The 21818-nt window shown below is 44.3% G+C and overlaps 1 protein-coding gene across 1 annotated transcript in view; it reads right to left on the reverse strand.

Annotated features, from left to right (window-relative positions):
* Positions 1–21598, reverse strand: part of LOC311032100 (chemokine-like protein TAFA-5) — a 116167-nt gene extending 94569 nt beyond the window's left edge. The window contains exon 1 of the mRNA XM_084038733.1: positions 21329–21598. Within this exon, the coding sequence (XP_083894859.1) occupies positions 21329–21440 (112 nt within the window). The 5' untranslated portion in view covers positions 21441–21598. The remainder of the gene's footprint in view (positions 1–21328) is intronic.
* Between the last annotated feature and the right edge of the window lie 220 nt (positions 21599–21818).

The following is a 21818-nucleotide window of genomic DNA, read 5'->3' on the forward strand; positions in this document are numbered from 1 at the left end:
TGAAAAGCCCACTTCCACACCCCCCATGTCGTCAACAAAAGGGAAAAAAAACAGGGGAGGAAAAAAAGCCCTCAGCCTTCAAAGTGGCTGACTGGGGAGACAAAGAGGGAAACAGCTTTGCCTTTAAAACGTTTTGAAGCACTTTTATCTCATCAAGCTCGGTTGATCACAAAGGAAATTGATCTGTGGAGGTTCTTCAATGCACTTTGTACTCCCTCAGTGATTTGCTTGACAGCTTCCTGCTGAGGGACTTAGTTTTGAAGCAGGTTTTGATGAGGGCCCGGGAATGATGTTGATGTGACGGAAATGTGTCAAACCGGTTTGACTTTTTGAAAAAAAAAAAGGGTTGAATGACTCAGGATCCTCTCGAGTCAATAAACAAGTGTTGTGTCGACAGGCACTTTTACTTGATTTGAACACCAAACAAACTAAAAAAACTCCACTGGGCTAGTGCGTGTCTTTTTAACCCCCAAAATATATTATTTTAAATTAAATTAATATTTGAAAATGAGGCAATGTGTTCCCTCTGTGATGACGTCAAACTACAACACATCTGAGGAGGTTTTCCTATTGCAACTAAACCACCGGGACGATCATGTATGAAACCTCTGGGTTCCACTTATCTACTTTGAACTGGCTTCTGCTACCTATGTTAACACAATCCAAACAGTCACTGAAGACAGGACTGAGACCTGGACGGCACTATGCCTCTCTGCTTATCAGAGTCTTTCTAGCGACAAAGACACGTTTGCCACAGAAGTCGGATGCTGCAGATGATTTAGACGGACAGCTATTCCTAAATGACATCATAACTTTCACCAGGACTCGCTGAAACAAAAACCCAGACATTTGCTGTGAATGGGATTTCTCTCCGCTGGGATAATCTGGTTGAAACACTGCACACCGACGGAGGCAAGAATTTATGGATTCGGCTCAGTCAACATTGACCTCCACACAGCCAAAGGTTGGCGTAAACACAGACCGCAGTCACCCCCACCATTACAGCTGGGAAACAGGTCGGAAATAATGAATAAATCTCAGCGAGACAGAAGTGGAGATGACTGCTGCGGGTTGACGTGAGAGTGTTACATGCAAGCCGATAGAATAAGGCAACAAACAAACAAAAGGTCTCATGTGGAGCAAAAGGAATTAGAGCACCGATGATCTGATGCACCATCTTTGTTTCAGTCTGCGACAGCCTCACACACAGCAGCCTTGGTGTCAGCATGTTGACAGTCAGCTCATGGAGTCAGTCTCTTAATTCCTCCTCCCTCATCACTCCCCCCGCTCACCCCCGCCTCACCCCTGTTGGGATTAACTGATAAAATGGAAGCACTGGGTAAAGCTGCAGGTGGAAACTTAAACAAATCACGTTTTTTTTTTTTATCTTATTTGCTCAAACTGTCACTATATCCTGACAGGACACGAGACGGATAATCTGGGGGGAAAACATGCAGGTTCCTTTCTTTTTGGCAATATTCCATCCAGAAGAAAAACAACTAATCAGTGCTGAGAAGTTTCGAATGCTGTCAATCACCGCTCCTGTGAACTCTGATGAAACTGTCAAATGAGGCAGCTTGATTCTGTTTCTGCATGAACATATTTTAGTCCACTGTTTAGGTCTAAAGCACCAAGCACTGATAACCCGCCGGAGAAAACTCTTTTTTTTTCTTAATTTTACCAAATTTGTATGCATATTTGATCAGTGTGGCCTGATTTTTCCAGAGATTATCTGTCTCATGTACATCTGTCAGGATAGAGCGACAGTCTGAGCAAATAGGATAAAAAGCTATTTTCATAAAAGTCTCAAACTGCAGTTTTAACGCTGGCATTAAATTCCCTCGCGGTCACTCTAACATTGTCTGCCAATACCCAAACCTAGTTTATTCACTAAAACCTCGCTGATAACCAAGATGACAAAATGAGAGAATGAGACTGATAAAGCCAGCAAGGTCACCAACAGTTTGGTTCATCAGTCTCCTCACTTCTGAGGGAACATTTCTAACATGTGATGTTAATGGAGCCGCTGCACTGCCACATCTCGACTCGCCGCCATTCACAACAAGACAAAACAAACCCGCCTGACAGGAGAGAAGGGACGGACAGGAACCCTATCTCTCTCTCTGGCATATGGATGGACTATGATGTCATTTTTGTGATTTATTCGGTGCACACGACATCTATTGCACTTCCATCCCGGGAGAGGATGCCTGCTCTGTTCTTCCTTAGGTTAAGGGAGTTTTTCCTTATTCGATGGAGGGTCACAACTACAGAAGATGTCATACGCTGTATATATTGTCAATTTTGTGACTTAAAATTGAATATAATTGAATGCTACTACCACCAAAATTCAGAAAATGAGACGAGCTGACATTAACTACAAAAGCTTGAGGAAATTGCGCAACACCTGCAATCCTACTGCCTTGGTTTTCTCCCTTCAGGCTTTTTCAACGTCATGCCACAAGATCTTCAGGAAAAAAAACACTCTAATCTCAGGCTATTCCCCACAGGCCTTAAAAACCACAATTATAACCCACTCTAAAAAGGACAATTCACTACTGAACAATTGCAAGCAATTGCACATCAAACTTTCCATCTAAAATAAAACCATTGAAAAGGCTGTTTTTCAACAACTAAACATCCTCCCTAAACGGTTGCTTTTGATGTTTTCAGGACCACATAAACAAAGACAGTGCAACAGTTCCAGTGTTGTAATATTACAATAATGCAAGACAGACTGGAATACTGGGTGGGAGTTTTTGGCACATTTCTAAACTGGTTTCAATCCTATTTGTGGGTACTTTGTGTTTGACTGGTAATAGAAAATTACACGTGGGGTTCCACAAGGCTCTATTGTCAGACCTCTTGTGTTCAACATCTACATGCTCCCACTAGTGTAGATTAAAGTGCAGATGAAACACCAGGTTACTATGGTCTAAAACAGTACAAGCAGTAAGTATTCATCAAATAAATTAAAGATTGGATGTGTCAAATGTCCTAATGATCAAACTGAAAGCAAGAGATTGTTTTAAAAAATGGAACATTTTATTCATATCTTGCACTGAACTGTTCAACTTGTTTTACTGTATTTTATTTTAATATTGTAATTAATTTAATTTCACCTCTTTCTAAAACCTACTCGTGCATTTTCTTCATATGGCCTTGTTTCTTATCTGCTCTTACCTCTCAGTTTTATGTAGAGCAGATTGAATTGCCTTGCTGTTGAAAGTAAATGGCCTGAGTTGGAGTTGAAACGGGTATTGTTGGGAAATAAAAAATAGCCGCAAGCTCAAAATAAAATACAATGAAGTAAAAATGTAATTTAATTAAAGTCATGCAAGAGTGCAGTAAAGCATGATCATTCATTCAGTCAGTGTAATAACCAGCCACTGAGAAAAGAGACAGTGAACCAACTCAGTTAATATACCTTTGAATATCAGATGGTTTCTGGATTATTACAATTTTACTGCCTGGAGGGTCAATTGGGAATTATTCTAAATCCTGTCTCTGATTTTCTACCTGTCCCCTCGCCATCATAAATATGCAAAGCGCACAAGGACACTCTCAAGGCAAAACCCATAAAAATGAAGCCTTTTCTATTGCTTTTCTTCTCCTAGCCCATCATACGATGTCCTTTCCTACCCGATCCTGTACCTCGGCAACCTGTATTATATCAGAGACTCTGACATCAGCCATCCTGGTCTTTTTGTTTTTGGCAAGCTTTGTTATGGGCCATTTGAAGGCCAACCGGACTTAAGTCCAAGCTTTGATTTGCAAAGCCCAAGATCGTTGTGTCTCTGCCAGAACACACCTCAAAATATAGAAGGACAGTACTTTTTTAGATGATAAATTTGAGGTTCCTCCCCTACAGTGCACTGGGGTTATTTTTACCTCATGAGCCAATACCGAAGGCTGGAACCTTGCACAATTAAATAGTAGATGGGAGCTGAAGTTAGGTGCCATCTTAAAAGTGCAATATACTCCCCACCTGTGAAACAAGATTCCTGAATACCTGAGGTCTTCTGGAAAGGTCAGTTAATTTAAATTGGGGCTTTAAAAAAATGTAATTTTAATATGTAACTATTGATTTGGTATCTGGACTCTATCCAGTGATCTTGAAAGATTTGCTTGCACACAAAACTCTATTGCTTTCCATGAAAGGTGCCTGTCATATTGATGCCTTTTGCCATGAAATGTTGCCCTAAATATTTATGTGGAGTGCTCCTCTGTAGCAGTGGGTGGAAAATGTGTGTGAAACCACCAAGATAACTGTCTAACAACATAATCTAGCTCTGAGACACAGAAGGTCCTGGGGATTCTTCAGAGTGGCAGAACCCCATGGGTTCTCCAATAAACTACAGACGTCACCATGAAAGAAAAGGAATTGAACAGAAATCTCAGTTGCTTGAAAGCATAAGGAGATCCTTGTGTGAATAAACAGAGTGGTTATTATTAAAGATTTAAATCATTACTCAGCAAATTAATTTCTGTAATTTAGCATATTAAAATATGTGATCCGGGTCCAATCACTCCAACTGGCTGTCATTACTAAATATACCCAATTTATTTCTCATGCTAGTACAACCAGATACAGGTATCAACCAACCTATTAAAAGGCACCAGAATACAGGAAATGAGATGTTCACAACATTCTGGGGGAGGAAGCCAGACCCCCTTAGATGGTCCCACCCACCTTGTTAATGGTCCCTCCACCCATGGAATATCTTGAAAACATTGCAAAGAGAATACCCAAGTATGGTGGCATGAATGTACTCAGGGCAAAGGCACATGATTCTCCCACAGGACTAAAAGTGATCATCCTGATCCTGGCCAGCATGTCTTCAATCCACCGTCTTTCCACTGCTTTTCCTCTCCATCTTCCACATGTGCCTCCATCCTCTCCCTCCCTCCCCTCTGCTGATTTGGATGAAGGGATAAACAGAGAAAGAGCAGAACAAGAAGAGTACGCCCGAGGTTTTTAAGTAAGAATAAAACAAAAAAAAAGAAGTGGTAATTGGCTTCTGTACACGTTTCCTCTCCATTTAAATCACATCGGAATTGCTGCCTGTGACAGCGGCTAATGTTTTGGACTGCGTTTGTGACACAGATTCTAACTGCATGACTAGGCAAAATGGACCAAGAGTTGTTTGAGGCCAGAAGCCTTACAGTAACATAAAGCACTTTATAGCTGCTTTCTGCCAGAGAGATGGGCACGGATAAAAGGAAGCGAGAGGAAAGAAGGAACTTGAGGCTAGGATTGCACATGTATAAGAGATAGGAGAGATGTGATGATGTCATAATGGTTTTTATGTGTTTATTTCCGGCGCTGCACGTAGTGGCAGCCTGTTGTAGCAGCTCTTACTCACTTAGAGCCTTTTATTCCCCTCTTTTTATTGCTTAATCTAACTTGTTTTTCGCCTTTTCTATTATTGCACTTTGTATTTTGCATCTGCTATAATGCTTTTGTTATTTGCACTATCCCCTTTTGCTGCTATAACCCTGTACATTCCCCCACTGTGGGATTAATAAATGATTATCTTATCTTAATGAATGAAAGTAAAATAAAATTAAATAAAACAAGGAATAGTTTCATGCGTCTTCAAAATAAAAGTTATCTCCACCAGCCGGTTATTTACTTTGAACATATATCAAGCTCTGGGGGGGAGCTCACGAAACTACAGCTTTTATTTATTCCCATGGCAACACACTAGCTCGGGTGCTATTAGAGAATTTGCTTTCCACCGCAGACCTGTTTTTCAAAAACTCACTCCCACTCGTTTGAGGCAAAGCCTATTAGGAGCCTGTTGTCTAAGAGTACGCTGACTTACTATGCGCCTCCGGTTTTGGAAGTGTCCCGACAGTCTACATCCCACCTACGCCGTCTCAAGGGAGCCACTTAGGTGTTTTTATTCAACGCCATGAGGCGCGCGTTGCATGCGACTCTTTGTTTGTGTGCACACGTGTGCTCGCGTCTCGGAGGGGAACAAAGGGTCGTAGCGCCGTAGGAGCCGTTGATCGTGGGTGTGCCCGCCGAACGACGGCGTTCCGTGTTCATCTTTCTGCGAATGCTTCTTTTTTTCTTCTGCAGCACAAGGAGGTCTCACTGTGTGGATGAATCACCAGTCTCTGTCAGTCAATGTTACCTAATATACATGTGTGTGTGTGTGTGTTTGTGTGTGTGTGTGTGTGTGTGTGTGTGTGTGTGTGTGTGTGTGTGTGTGTGTGTGTGTGTGTGTGTGTGTCTGAGAGAGAGCAGTTAAAAGTCCAGCTAAGCACTCACATGAGACCGTCTGGTACAAGGTCAATCAGCAACCAAGCTTCTCCCACCGGCTCAAAGGGCTCTTCACAGCTTGGGTGTCTAGTCCAGATCTGGCTCTCTTTTTTGCTTTTTAAAAATGATGCAACCGTTTGAAGGTTTTGCTGCCTGTGACAGCGGCTAATGTTTTGGACTGCGTTTGTGACACAGATTCTAACTGCATGACTAGGCAAAAGCACCAGTACAAACTTTAAAGCACCATATAAAGCACTATATAAACATTTAAAAGGTCCAGTACGTAGGATTAGGAGGATCTACTGGCTAAAAAGGAATACACTATTGTACACCTGAAGCTAAGAATCATTGTGTTTTCATTAGCTTAGAATAAGCCTTCCCTGTGGGCGCGGAGAGAACATTTGGATTAGCTAGTTGGTTGGAGAAATGAGATGATAAAAAAAGCTCTTAATCAGGGAAACAGTAGCACAGGGACCAGATGACGGGGGGGCAATAAGACTTTTTCTCCCCAAACCTTTGGGTGTTTAAGTGGTAACATCAATGACTTCTCACTTGTTGGACCTTGAGCCAAATCAACCACTGTGACATCCAGTCTGCTACAGTTTCATAATGAACCATGAATATTTTTAGACCTCTCAAAGGAGAGTCTGTCTGGGGGATTCAACTCGGTGGGTCAGGGACGGTAAAATCCCCTTGTGACACTTCTCCCAGGTGCTTGCTGGAGGCATTTCCTCTGGGACGCCGTGACCGGCTCTAGATTGGCCTGGGGCCCAGAGACACAAAGGCATCACCCCTCGCCACCTCACCACCACGTGGACTGTGTTCACGATGACGTTTTTACTTGCAGGGAGGGATGGGGGTTCCCTGTTCCTCTTCCTATGTATTGTACATATAGGATAAAGCAAATACATTTATACACTCCGCCACCTATTGTATACAACCCTATCAGACGCCGATACTTGACTGCTTTACCCTGGAGCCGCTGTTCCATTTTTGGCAGCGCCCGGTGGTCCCTTCCCACTTTCCCTCTTTGCAACATCTAGGGCTATTCAATAAAGAAGTCTGGATGTCTTGTTGTACCAGAGGAGGGCCGGGTCGTCGGAAGCGTAGCTGTTGGCGGAGTGTGTCCTCAAGCGGAGGTTACAGCTCTCAGCTCTCCAGTGGGAACACTCGTGGCTCCTATTTAGTCAATAAGTGTCAGTTTGAGCTGTTTAGAGTACAAACGGGTCGACTCGGCAACGCCAAACGAGAGATTTCTGGAGTTTTAATGAACTAATGAAGTGCGATCTTCCCTCTTGGAGGAGGAGGCCATTACAGATGAGCAACAGAGGAGGCCATTTGATCCGCTTTTCTTTTGTGAAAATCCGGCAAGCGGGAGGAAATTTGAGGCATAATTTGGGCACGGTGGCTTGTGGAGATGACACAGCAGAAGAAGAATAAGGAGGAGTGGGTGGAGGTCGGATAAAACGCAGCAGATCAGCTCTTTACTATTAGAAGAGAAGCAAAAAAGGGAAACCGCTCCGTTCCTCACAGTTTACATTAAGTGGTCTGTGCACGAGAAAAAAAAAAAAACGGTGATGTATAACAGTGGACCTTGCATTTAATTAAGCAGGTCCCCTCAGCCCTCGTTCTGTTTTTTTCTCCCTCCTACCTGCTAGCCTGCATAATCATTTCATATGCGCCGTGATATCATCTGCTTAATGCGCTATTTTGCCATACAGTTAAACCCGGGCGATAAATCTGGCTGTGCTCTCCATTAATAGATGCAAGGAGCCCTTCGCTGAATAATGTGTGCATTAGATTAGCAGAAGTGAACCACCGCGGAGAGAGAAATACTTCACGTTAATCTCTCCCGGCGGTTCAGAGATCTTAGTGCCCCCTTCCTGTGGCTGGAGGCGGAGGGCGGAGGAGGGGCACCTGTCCATATCGGACAGCGGGAACAATCAAAAGACGGAGCGGTAGTGTGCAGAAAGGTGTGTTCACTCGTAAGCTTCGGATGAATCATTTGAGTTCAATGCTTCCACCAAGATTTCTTCTAAATCTGTTGGCGTCAGAGTACGCTACATCACCGACATTACATTTCTCTCCTTTTTTCTCCCTCTTAACATACTCCTCGTCCTTGTCATCACAGATTTCCAGCGGGTGAAGAGCGATTTGAGGCGACCTCGTTACAGAGGATGACAATACAACAAAAGAACGGGGTTATGAAATCCAGAAATTCCACATCCACCCTCCTGGCTATTCATCTCCCCGTAATAGTAGATTCATTATTTGGCTCTCGCTCCACTATCTCATTTGCATACTCTGCGTACACGTGTGTGTATATTTGTGGTCACGTTTAGCCGTACTTGCGAGGACAAAGATTATGATTGTATCAGGGGTGAAAAGTGGGGTGAGGCTCAGGTCAAGGGAAACCTCCGGGATGTAATTTACAACAATGTCCTTACAAGAATAGGACGTGTTTATATACTTATGTGGATGACTGAGTCAAATAGGGAGAAAACCCTTTTAATGGGGTTAAAGAAGACCTGGAACAACCATCTCTCAACAGAAGAGATGGTTGAAGACACAACCTCCCAGCCACAGTCCTCATATCACTCCCCACTAGTCAGTTAGAACTGAAGAAGCCTCTTGGATGAAGAAGAGAGACGTCTTCAAAAACATAAAGCAAGTCCAGTCGCCTATGATAAAGCTTTCAAAGAATAAGGTCTGCGGATTATCTTTTGTGATTTCTGGAAAGATTCCTGTTGTTTTTTTTGAGCACTACAAGCCGATTGCCATATAGCCCCATTCTACTGGAAAGAAGGCAGACATCTCTACTGTGATATTTCCAACACTCAGCAACTCTCACACACACAAAATAATCTAGACTGATAAATAACTCTACAAGTCAAGCTCTAAAAAAAAAGCAGCTAGCAGCTAAAGAACCAGATATTTCCCACGGGAGTTGGTGGAGACCAAACACGGAGCTAAAATAAGAGTGTATTATTACTCACATTCATAATGCCCACAAACTCCAAATGAATTATAATGTTGCTCCGTAACGGCAATTATGTGTAAATTAAGGTAATGATATGTCCATGTTGTGTGCACAACTTGTTTCCGTTTCTCCAGAGCAGGTAATACAGCCATTATTGAAGGTTTAAAAATGTAAAAGTCAAGATATTACTGATGAAAACACAAGGGTTTGACATTAAAAAGCTCTTTTGAAAGCCTCAACATGACGAGTGAACTGAACTTAATGTGTAAAAGCAGGTGTATTGCCCCTTTAAAGAGCCATTGTAAACAGATATAAATAATAAACGGGGGTAAAATGCAGCATTACAACCCGCTGAGAAAATGGATTCATAATTATTACATACCCGTCTGATGCAAAAAGGTTGAAATATTCAGTATTGACTTTAATCTGATTCATCAAATGCCTCTGTCTCGTCACACATAAAACGGCAACAGCTGACGGCTGGTGATGACACAGAGTGTCAACAGGAAAAAGGAGAAAAAAACAAGTCAACCCCCCCCACCTCCTCTCTCCGCCTCGCCTCTCTCACTTTGGTTTCCCCTGTGCACTCGCGTGTCACTCTCAAGAATCCGGGGATGAGGAGGCGGTGGCTTGTAGCGCCGGGAGAGAATGAGCGGCCCTTTCTTGCACGCACTAGTGATATTTGTATGCCATGTGTATTGAGATCCCGACTGTGTTTTACGGTGAAGCAGCTCCCCCCCCCCCCCCCCCCCCCTCCTCGCAGCCTCTGAATGCGAAGACGTACTTCGACATCGCCCAAGGATTTGTTAATTAGCTTGCTAACATCTGTCCTCCCGATGCAAGATGGGATCAGAAGACAAAAAAAATAAATAAAAATAACGCCCATCGTCTAATCAAGACCTTCCCTCCACGGTACCCATAACAACAGATGTCATCCCCCGCCATCCCCACCTACATAAAAAAATCTCATTTTATGATGTGATCCTTCTTTAATTGATGTTTGCATGTTGTTGAATAATACATGCCCTTCTTCAGGAGAGGATACAGCAAGCATTAATGTGTGTGTGTGTGTGTGAGAGACTGGGGCACCATCTTCTTTGATGGGAAACTCATGTCCTGTGTGTAATGTCCTCCACAGGCCAAAGGGAATGGATGAAATGATAACTTCTGCTCTTATGGAATGATTATAGCTGTGATTAAGTTGTACAGGGAAAGACACTACAGGAGATGAAGACCAGGGCGAAACGGCCAAGAGTTCCCTCCATTCATTCTCTTTGCGGAGGCTCCGGCTGCTTCGACGTGGTCTCCCCGGACTTTGACAAATGAAGTAATTACATTTATGTGAGTGTGTAGGATTGATTCATCAACCGACGGTCGCTACCGAGAGCTTTCGCATTTAATTGGGGGAGCCGGTGACACATGCATCATCCCGCGCTAACGGATCATTTTTTATCAAAATGAAATCAAACCCCCCGCTCCATAATATTTACAGGATTCAATACAGCAGTGCAATTTGGTTGATGTTCAACTCTATCTATAGCTATTATTCATCGTTTGAGAGTTACAAGAAATATGTTTGTTAATTAGCGTCTGATACAAAATCTGTAGAAATGCCTCATCATTGATAATCCAGTAATATGAAACCTGCACACTCACGATTTATGAGTACATTTTTCAGACAAACTTCCTCACTAGTGCAAGCCAGTCTCCTAATATACTACTTAGTATGCAGCACCACTACAGTTTGAAGGACAAATTATGCCACCCTGGACTGGATTTCCTACAATAAAGACAACTTTTAAAGCACACATTTCTGCAAAGTCACAAATTGTTCATATTGAACACATCTCCGAAACTTTCACGGATCGCATATTTGACTGGTTTTCTCCAAGGCATGATTCATGTCGGGGAGTTATCTGAAAAAATGCATCAGAATTCATAAAGTAACCTGCAACTACATCCATCCATCATCGATCACTGCTTATCCTGTTAAAGGTGGCGGGGGGGGCTGAAACCGATCCCAGCCTGCAACTACAGCTGTCTAGTAAATGTAGTGAAGTCAAGAGTGCAATATTACCCTCTGAAATGTACTAGACTCAAAGTATTAAGTAGCATGAGATGAAAATTACCTCAAATTTGTACTTCAGTACACTAAAGGAAAGTGTCAGGGTCTTGGGTAAAGATTGGAATATCAACAGCAAGGCACAAATCCAATAAGCAGGCAATTCTCGGAGGTGAGATTGAATTGAAGAGTTCAAATTGAGAGTCACAAATGGCACCAAGCTCCTACAATCATAATATTTGAATATTTTCCAAGATGATATCATACAAATACAGGCAAAGAATGTGGGGAAAAAAAACTGAAAATCAAAAGAAGCCATGGCTTTTTGTACTCCATAAATGCAGGTTTCCACATGAGATACGGAGTTCACCGGCAATAAGGCGATTGTTATGCGTCACAATGGGTAATATCATTCATAACGGAGTGCATTTGCATGAATTTCACCGATTGTGTCACATGCACATCACATACATTGTTGCCTATAGGATCCCCGCTGAGAAGTCGTAATGAGCTCTTCAGTCCCGGAGAGGCGGGCATAACTGGCATGTTCTGCTGTCACAATGACAATGGAGGGGTTTATCACTGCCAAAGGCTCTTGGGGGGAGATTGGGGAAGGGAGGAAATACCGTATACAAAGAGATAGCGTGAAGGGGGAGGGAAAAAGATGGCTTCCCAATCTGCCATGCATGCGTAACGGAAGTATGTTTCAGCGTGTAGAGGAGCATCAGCTGCAGATCCCTGAGAACTCTCACTGTGCCCCTTAAAGTAACGCTAACCTTCTGTCTTTTCATCACGCTCTCTCCTCAGACGATGTCAGAAGGGTTAAGAGAAAAAGAGACGGGGATCATCCTCACCCACTTTTAACGGATCACGTCTTCACCCACTTTTACACGACAGTCCCCGGTAAAGAACCTTTAAATATATTCAACATTCAGGTCCTTCCGAATATATTTAGCTGGAATAATGAACTCGCTTTACATATGACGATTGTGAATAATTCTACTAAAGACTAATGACATACTAGCGGTGTGGTGGTGGACCGACAAATTAGCAATTAAAATGCAATTAAAGTATTTCAATCAATATGCAACCAAAAAAAAAAGTCACATAAACACACACTTCAGGCAAGCACTGAGCTACTGCCTGATACCGGTACATCAAAGAGTCTGGCAAGCCCCGAATCCCCCAAGCTGGATCTACTTTTTTGTCATTCTCTGGCATACAGGCAATAGTTTCGGGAAGTGTCAAGGGCAGAGAGTATGTACAGAAACTTGTATCACCGGCGGCCAAGTCAAGGTCGAGACAAACATACAGGTTTGTCGGCGCTAAAACTTGGGATTGGATCACAGTCTAAGGTTGCCTTCATCTCCATCGCTGCCAGTTGGAAATACATAAAACAAGCGTGAGAGGGAGGTTATGATTATGCACAAGATAGACAGTTGTCTCCATCAAAACACTCCCGTTGCCATAAAGCGAAAACTTGAACTTATACAGCAAGTGTGTTGCAATTCAATTTAAATGAAAGCGGTTAAATTTAGAAAAGATAGAATCTCATAGCGAGTGTGTTCAAGCTCGAAAAAAAGTAACATTTCAGCTCAGCTGCTTATTTAATGTGACTGCCTCGTCTCCTTCCAAGCAGCCGGCATCCTCCAGTGTTTTCCGTTGGCTTTTCTGCTGCCGCGCCGCGAGATCAGGCTCATCCAGTTCAAGGATTTTTAATTCTAACTTCTAAAAACATTGCCATCGCAGAGGAAACTCAAATGAGCTTTTTAAGCTTTGATGCCACACTTAGTTTGTTGCTTATTTTAGACTACCCTGACATTTTCTCATAAACTTTTCAATGTACGTTGCGTCATCTCCATCTGTTGGATTAAAAAAAAGTGGAGCTGTGTTTGTAAGTGACAAACAATAGGCGACATAATACAACATATTCATCAACGAGGTAGAAAATGCAATAAATAAATACAAATATTGATTCAGCCGTTCAAATTGATAGCTGAAAGTTTTGGATAAAAAAGTTTAAATTGTTAGCTAACCGTAATGAATAGGCAGTTAGTTAGCTAAACTGTACTGTGATTCAAATAATAAATAGTTAACTCGAAGTTATAGATAAACCATTGTTGTATGATTACAATAATTGATAAATAGCTAAAATAAATAGCAAAATAGTCCTACAACCTTCTCCAAGGCGACCCAAAATTTAATAATGCAATCGTTAAATGTTGGGTCACCTTGGAGAAGTTTGTAAACGAGCATCAGGTTTAATATCAGTCCAAACAAACACATGATATGCTGAAAGTGCTGTGTTGGAAAAAGACACAAAGTAAGAATATGAAATCTAAAGTTTCATTGTCATGTGTGATTGTTACATTAAGTTTCCTAGCCATACATACAAACAGTTATTTCATTGAATTTGACTCATCTGATTGGTGACTTTGCCACTTCTGGGACTCCGTACATGCCTCCAGTCATATCGAGGCTTCCGCCTGTACGGCTGCTTTACCCTCCTCATCCTCGGCGCCATACAGGGTCTCAAATCAAATCTTTACAGTTCATCCCTTTTCGCTCTGTACAACAGCGGCCACAAATCAGTTCATCGTTTCTGCATCCCCAAAATGGTCGTTGGAGCAGCACCAAGCAATAGTGCAAGATAAATGAGGGCGAGCGCATTGTAATTTCCATATCAATCACAGATAGTGTCGGCAGCTTAACTTGGGGGGGGGGGGGGGGGGGAAGAGAGGGAGAAGGAGAGGGGGAGAACACAGGAAAATAGATGCTTTTGTTACCGTGAACATTCAACTCTGGCTTTTATTTGATGAAGTGCGTTTCATATCCAGAGCCACGTAATGCGTCCAGTGGCTCGGGGCCAGGAGCAAACTGACTGACTGACCAGGTGACCGACTGGCTGGCTGGCCGTCTCTAACAATCCTTGAAACCGTTTCAGAATGTCAACCGGCTCCGACACCCGGGTGCAGGCGGAGTACAGCTGTCATTTAGGCCATAAACGTCCGGCGGATTTATATTCCAGAAACATTAACATTGAATGGTGGCTGTGGATGGCGGTGCTGCAAGGAAGGGGGGGTAAAAAAAAAAAAAAAGGATGGAGAGAGGGAAGGAAGGGGCCCCTCAAGGCCCCCATAACAAGTTCTTCGAGAGTTGGGGCCCGGGCGTAAAACTTTGTGTTATCTCGTTCCGTGCCGGAGTCACTGAAGGACAACGGGCGGGTGATTGAGCGGAGTTGACTCCGGCACAATTTCCCTCCTCGTGGCGACATGTATCAACCGGGCCGTTGGTCCCCACATTCCGCAGCTTAACTACCTCTCAGGCCTCCCACTGTGACAAATGGCTTCTGTCTCTTCTAATGTAATATTTGTTTCTACTTCTGAGAGCCTCTCGGCTACTCCGCGGCGAGTCTGTCTGCCGACTGCTTCATTGTGTTAGCCGACTTTTATTCCCCGACCGGCTGTCAATTGGTGGACCGTCTGAGTGTTCTCGTCTGTCTGTCTTTTGTCTCATTGCCCATGCTCGTCTTCCCCCCCCCCCTCTCTCTCTCTCCCTCTCTCTCTCTATCTCTCTCTACTGTTCCCTCGTCAGCCCCTTCGCTCCGTCTCACTCTCACCATTCCTCTGCCTCCCTTGTGCTCTCTGTCTGTATCCCTTCCATCTCCTGCTCTCTCATTCTCATTGACTCTCTTCCATCCCTCCCCCCTTCTCTCTCTCTCTCCCTCCCTCTCTCTCTCCACTTTACCACCATGTCTTTGCTCCAGATGCTAGCTGTCTCAGCTCTGTGGGCCGCGTCTCCGTGATGGGCCCCTCCAGGAATTCAAAGCACCATTCTGGCATTTTCTTCCAAGCAATTGCTTTTTTTTTTTCTTTTTTTTTTGCAGTAATAAAGGGGGGGGAGTAGCTTTAGCATCTCTCTCTGAATGGACTTACTGGCTCCAGGCAAAAACACGACAAAGTGCACATCCGTGAATCCTCCCGAGGCGAGAGCGCTCCGTGCAAGACGCCGTCTGGTTTCCCGACCTAATTAAGCGGTCTGAAAATAATTTACAGCGTCTCAAGAAAAAGTACCATTTATCACTTTCCCTTCGTCAAAGGCTCCTGAGCCGTCATCTACGTTCTTTGACTGCGACCTGTTGAGCTCGGCAGTCATACACCACTAACAATGCGATATGTAAATATTACACACGCGGTTTTTTAAAATGGCAATTAAAGTCACATCGACACCAAATGAATTCACGCCGGGACACGGAGCATTTAAGGTGCAATTAGCCGTGGAGCGATATTTTCGCCTAACTGCAAACTCCAAAACACTTCACAATTTGTTCTCGCATTAAGTAAATGTCACAGCATATTAGCATGCTATTATGGCATCCATGTTTAAAAAAAACACAGTAGGTTGTTAACAAAGTGCGGGTGGAAATGACTCAAAATCGCAGGGGAGAGGAACAAAAACGAAGTGTTGAGGGGAAATAGAATCAGCGAGACGGAGGAGCGGATTTAATGCAACTTTTTACTACATCTCAGTGTAAACAAGTGCACCAACTGTTAACTGCTCTGAGACAATGGAGCAGCTGGGGAGGAACAGGCTGTGTGCCGTTTCACTAAGGATGAGGCGATGATAACAAAACTGCAGCAACACGGGCGTGATGCTGACTTGTAGGGTTTACCGCGGCGACACGCCGACACGTCTTCTTTACACTTGTCCACATCCACAATGCCACAGTGAATGGCAACACATCCTTCTTTTATAAAGCAGTTCTTCCTCGTGTGTTTACCTCCAATCAATACATTTCACAAGAGGCAGTCGCACACACACACACACACACGATTGAGAATAGGAGCACCGAGGCTGTCATTGATTGCAAAGCTGCATTTATAAGTGTTGTGTGTATTCGGCTTGTCAACCGAAAGGCCAACATTCATCGATTCAAAAAAGGAGCTGCAGAGAACAATGCGCTGTTCTCTGCAGTATCATTTTCAAAATAATTCTCTGTGACTTCTGTGTTGTGTCGATTTAAATCCAAACTAATTCTTTTTTAGATTTAGGGAATTGCAGGGTAGCTGCTTCTAATATCAGGCTATTAGGCTGCACGCTAACATGCTGAGTCCTCATCTTATTTCCGCCTGTAAGCATGCTAATATTAGCTTCAAAGTGTTTTAGTGTATGTATGAACAGACCTCTAACTGACTCTTTTAGCATTTTAGTCTTAGGACAGTCCATCCATAATAATGTGGACGGCCCGGCATTGCCATCCATTTCTTAGAATTAAAGGTGAAACTCTTTACAAAGTATAACAAATGTTCTCTGCAGTTCGGAGAGGAAGTAATGCTTGTCAACTGTGACACGATGTCACGATAAAAGAAAAAAAGCCCTCCGGTTTGATGTTATTGCAGTCCAAAGTGGGAAAACATCAACTCGTTTTTAAAAACTTCCGTCGCCCGTACAGAAGGGGCCGAGAGCAGCGACCGCACACCCGAAGTTCCCCATCGACGAGGAACTCACATAACTCTAAACTGTGCCGTTCACTCATCGCCAGACAAAAGCAACGCGGCAACGGGTTGACACATGAGTGCAGGCTGCAGAGAAAAACACACCGCCTGTGGCCACACTGCCATCTCCCATTTAATGTCAATGGGTCCCAGCGCACACTGAAAAAGATCCCAGCGCTGCTTAATATTTCATACAGCCACTCGCACAATTCTTAATATTCCTTCCTCGCCTTACCAAACTTGACACTTTCCATCTGTGGCACGCTCATTACGCGATTACAGCGAACCCCTCCCTCCCAAAATGACACTCATCGCGCTCCTTAAATTTTGCAACGCTGCCTTCTAAAAAGCTGCTCAAATATGAATGTGGGCTCTGGCCCCATTTCCGGGGGTCTCACAATGTGGCTTTTTGCTTTCCTGGTGGAGTAGCTCAACAAGTTGACTCCTATTATGAATGTGCGTCCCCGGGCCGTCGGCAGCCCCTTTCTGTTGCTTCCCTGACAGCGACTCCTCTCTCCGTCTCCCTCCCTGCAGAGGAAGAGGCTCCGGGCTCGGCTGAAAATAAGATAAGATATTCAAATATGTCTCGTGTCTTTCGAGGTCAGCCGAGTCGCCTTTTCTTCGGCTGGTGAAGCAGATGTCTGCGATTGTGTGTGTGTGTGTGTGTGAGCCGAGCCACATCACCAGCTTACTTTACTGTATCCGCGATTTCATCAGTCCGGGTGACGAGGTGAGATGCGTCACGCCGCCACACACGGGCTGCAGTTCAGTCAACAGTCAACAATCCATCGATTCAGCCGCAGAAACGACAGCGAGTCGTAAACAAACAGGCCGAAGGAAACACTGGGAGACTTTAAGCAGAGAGCTTTCATCCCCGATGGCGGTGCAATGCGTGCTCATGCATGTGTGCGTCCGACCTTTCTGCATATCTTTAAAAAAAATGGGGTGGTGTTCACGTGTGTGTGAGAAGCGGATCGTGGGTGTTTGCTTTTTATGTGCGACCCTCAATAATTGCTTGGATGCGGTTGTGCTCCTGTGTGTGTGTGTGTGTGTGAGTGTGTCAGTATAACCTATGTGTCTGCTTTGATGTTGTGTTCATTAATATCTCTAATGTATGTGTTTGCCCTTGAGTGCTTCTATCTGTCTGCGCATGGAGGTGTGTGTACAAGCGCCCGTTGGATTAAATCGAAGGCGGTAATGAATCAGCAAATTGCCACATTTGACACCGAAGGTTGCTATAAGAAAAGAGTTGTACGTGACCCCTCTTCCTCCTCCTCCTCCTCCCTCCTCCTCCCTTGTGCTCCTCTCTCTCTTCCCCCTTTTCTCCCCGTCTGCAGTTCAAACCAGGAACCCGGCCGTGGCTACATTCCTCAGCTGTCCCGAGCTCAGATTAGCATACTGATTAGCCTAGCCTCGTGGCTCTATCTCTGCCCCCTCTCTCCCCCCCCCCCCCCCATGCTGAACACCAGCCTCGTGAATACATAAGAGCTTTGTCAGCAACAAAATGCATGGCGGAGAGCATCCAGAGGAGGGAGCTAGTGCACAGATTACAATGCTTTTATATATTTATTTATGTATCTTTTGTAATGTAATCAGAGGGCACCGAGGCATTCTCGTGTGATTAGTTTCCTACGCGGTGAAATTGTGGAGCTGCTGCCGTTTATCTCTCTCGCTGCACCGTTTCTGTTCCGTTCTTCCTGACTCTTTCCTCCACCATGCTTCACTCTCAGCAGGATGCTTTCCCCTTCACTCATCTCCTCCCTCCATCTCTCTCCTTCCTCCTTCTATGCCTCCTTTTCATTAGTCACAAGCTCCATCCCTGTCTCGCCTCCTCCCATCGCCCCCTACTTGCATCCCTTTCTTCTTCCCACACCAATCCCTTTTCTTATCAAAGCATTAGTGAGGATATCAGGCCACCTCCTGCTCTCTCTTTCTATCTCTCCCTCTCTCTCAGGGCCACTACTCCTATCCTTCCCACCACATGCCTCTCCTCTCCCTCTTAAATCTCCTGCTCGGAGAAGGGCCTGAGTGTGGACGGCGGATCATGCGAAGTTGGATGTTGATTCTAGGTGACAGGCATCATGAGTCATAGGCATAATCAAAGAGCTCCCCTCAACCCTCCCCACTTTTGGCTGCACAACACAGCAGCGCTGCGAAGCAAAATCGCCCTCGGTACAAAACACAACACACCATGCATGTCAATTTCTCCTATTTGTACAGCATTTATTTTCCCTCTCTCATACACTTCAGGAAAAGGAGTCCTTCAGACTGGTGAGCAGTAGATGTTTCAATCCCACCTGGACCGGAATACGGAAGTAGTCCAGATTTGCATAGAATCGCCTGAACAGAAGATCGGCACTGGCCTCAAGACCGCTTTTTGGAAGCCAATTTTTGTCAACGTCTTTACTGCGATTGCTCATAGAAAAAGACAAATTGCCACCCAGTGAATCTGTGGATTAATCAGCAATGATAACACCTTTTCAACGCTTTTTTCTACCACACTTGTATAGCTGGTGTCGTGGAAAATCAAGCAACCTACGATGAAGTGAAAAGGAGCAGAAAAGAGAAGAGGTCAGCAGTGGAACAGCAGAGAGGACAAGAGATGATGAGAGAAGGGCAGCAAAAAAAAATATGCTGAGAGAGCAGAGACCTCTGTCAGAATAACATACAGCTCAGCTCAGACCTTCAAAAGACACCCGAAAATGAAAGGATGTGAAAGAAATGGGACAGGAAGCGAATAAAAGAACATGTGCAACAAAGACAAAGAGGAGGAAAAAAGTAAGCAAAACTGAGCATTAAATGGAGATAAATAGACAAAATAAGGTCGTATGTAATTTAACAAAAGAAGGACTGGAATCGACAGCTGGCCGAGACATTGAAGGACACAAGAAAAAAAAAGTAAAGGAGAGGGTGAGATAAATATAAAGAAGGACAAAACAGAAAGACAGCCTAGATAAGGAAGGTCAAACCAAATGGAAACGGATGTGAAGAAGCTTGAAAGAGGAACGCATGTGAATGCTGGGCTGCGAGTTCAGATGATTGGAGATTTATCTACCGGAAAAGACCACAAGCTGAGAGAAAAGAGAAGATATGAAAAGAAATATCGCAAAGGGGAGCCAAGAGGAGGAATCAAATGTGTTTGGACTGGACCATTTTTCTACAAAGCCAAAAATACCTTACAAGATAAAGGACCTCGCCGTCGCACAAAGAGCATTTCAAACTAAAGGGGAGCAAACAAGTGAGAGAGAGAGAGATATCGATGAATCACTGTTGCTCAGATTATTAAGTTCCAGAAGGGGTGAGGTGTTGCCGGGCAGGAGGTCGAGGTCTGCTGGGGGTTGGACGGGGGTGGCAGGGGGGGGCGACAAAGACTGCTGACTGAAACAAACATTGATTGGACACAAGTAGAAGATCAATCGGTATGGCCTCAGGCACCATAAAACAAGAAAAAGACCCAGAAGCTTTCGCTCATACAAACCCCCCCGAGGGCCCCTGATTAACCCGGGGCCTGTATGATTACATAGCAAACTCAATCTTCTCTCCGACAAAGAGAGGAGCCATTGCAGAGGCAGCGAGGAAAACTCCAGAAAAAATGTAACGTCACGTCATGAATCTGCTCCCAAAAAACACCAGCTCAGCTAATGTGCTCAAAGACGAGGCGGTTGTATTGAATAGCACGGAGGCTAATGAAAAAGCAGGGTTTTTTTATCTAATTTTTTTATTTATCGTGGCTATTGCACATACATCCGTTTTTTCTTTTTCCGCCACACATAACAGACTGGAGCACAGGGTGCCAGCTGGATACCTCCCCAAAAGTGAGTCAGAGAAGGGAAGCGAGAGAGGGAGAGGAGGTGTGAGGGTGCCAGGGAACAAGAAATGAAAAGACATCCTCGGCCAGAGAAGTAGCCTCAGAGCGAGAGCGGGATTGTGTGACTGTGTGTGTGTGTTTGCATATATTTGCTTAATCAGGTTATCCGCAGGCAAGAGTTGAATTACAGCCTGGAGTAAGATGTATCGATCGTCCAACTCAAATGCTGCTTTTTCTTAGAGACTGGGGGTTTTTTTTTTTTAGACTCTATGTCTCATGTGGATTCTTTATCTCCTCAACCAGTGTTCAGTCCAGAGACAATATGACAGACGCGTGACTGTCTGACCTCCAGTAAATGAGTCTGACAGTGAAACGCAGCCCTCAGGACAAGAGATGAGCCTGTTGGTGGGAGACGTGGAGGGAAATAAAAAAAAAGGCAGCCAAGAGAGACTTAATTAGGCCTCTGGGACACTTGAGTTCAAACTCCTGTCCAAAGTGTTTTCTCCAGACAATAACGCCACATTTCTCCTCTTGTCTGAGAAACAGAAATGACACTGGTGGGATCAATACGCTGAGAGCAGCCAGTCGTAATTCACATGTCATAAATGTGCTGTCAAAAGCTCCCACCCACCCACCACCACCACCACCACCACCGGAGACACGGTCACCCACTGCGCAGCGTCCGTGCCCAAATCCACGAGAGGTGACTTACCGCAGTAGAGGACCAGCAGCGCTGTCAGAAGCACCACAAGCCAGAAAGTTGACGACATTCTCGGCCAGCTGCTGGCGTCTCTGCGTCTCGCCAACCTTGACACCGAAGCCATTGAACGAGCGGAGCACACACTTCCTCTTCTTTTCTTTTTTTTTTCCACCGAAGAGACGAATAAAAAGAGCAAAAGACGATATAATCTCACAATCCGGCTCGGCCTTTCGCAATGCTCATATCGCCGCGTGTAATCCCACAAAAAGACATGTCAAGATGGAGCAAACTGATAGGAGAGAAGAAAAAAACGGGTGTGCTCCGGATTGTAGTCGGATTGCTGGTGCGCAAAAGAAGAAAAAAAAGGTCACATCTTCCTTAGGAATCCCAGTTTGGAAATAAACGCAACGGGGTTGTTTTTTTCGGACAACACAAGTTGTCAATTTAGTTGTCCCAAAAGTGTGTCGACCTCAATTTCCTTTCCGATATTACAGTAAAAAGG

Source organism: Eutrigla gurnardus (assembly GCF_963514095.1).
Source record: "Eutrigla gurnardus genome assembly, chromosome: 21".
Taxonomy (NCBI): Eukaryota; Metazoa; Chordata; class Actinopteri; order Perciformes; family Triglidae; genus Eutrigla; species Eutrigla gurnardus.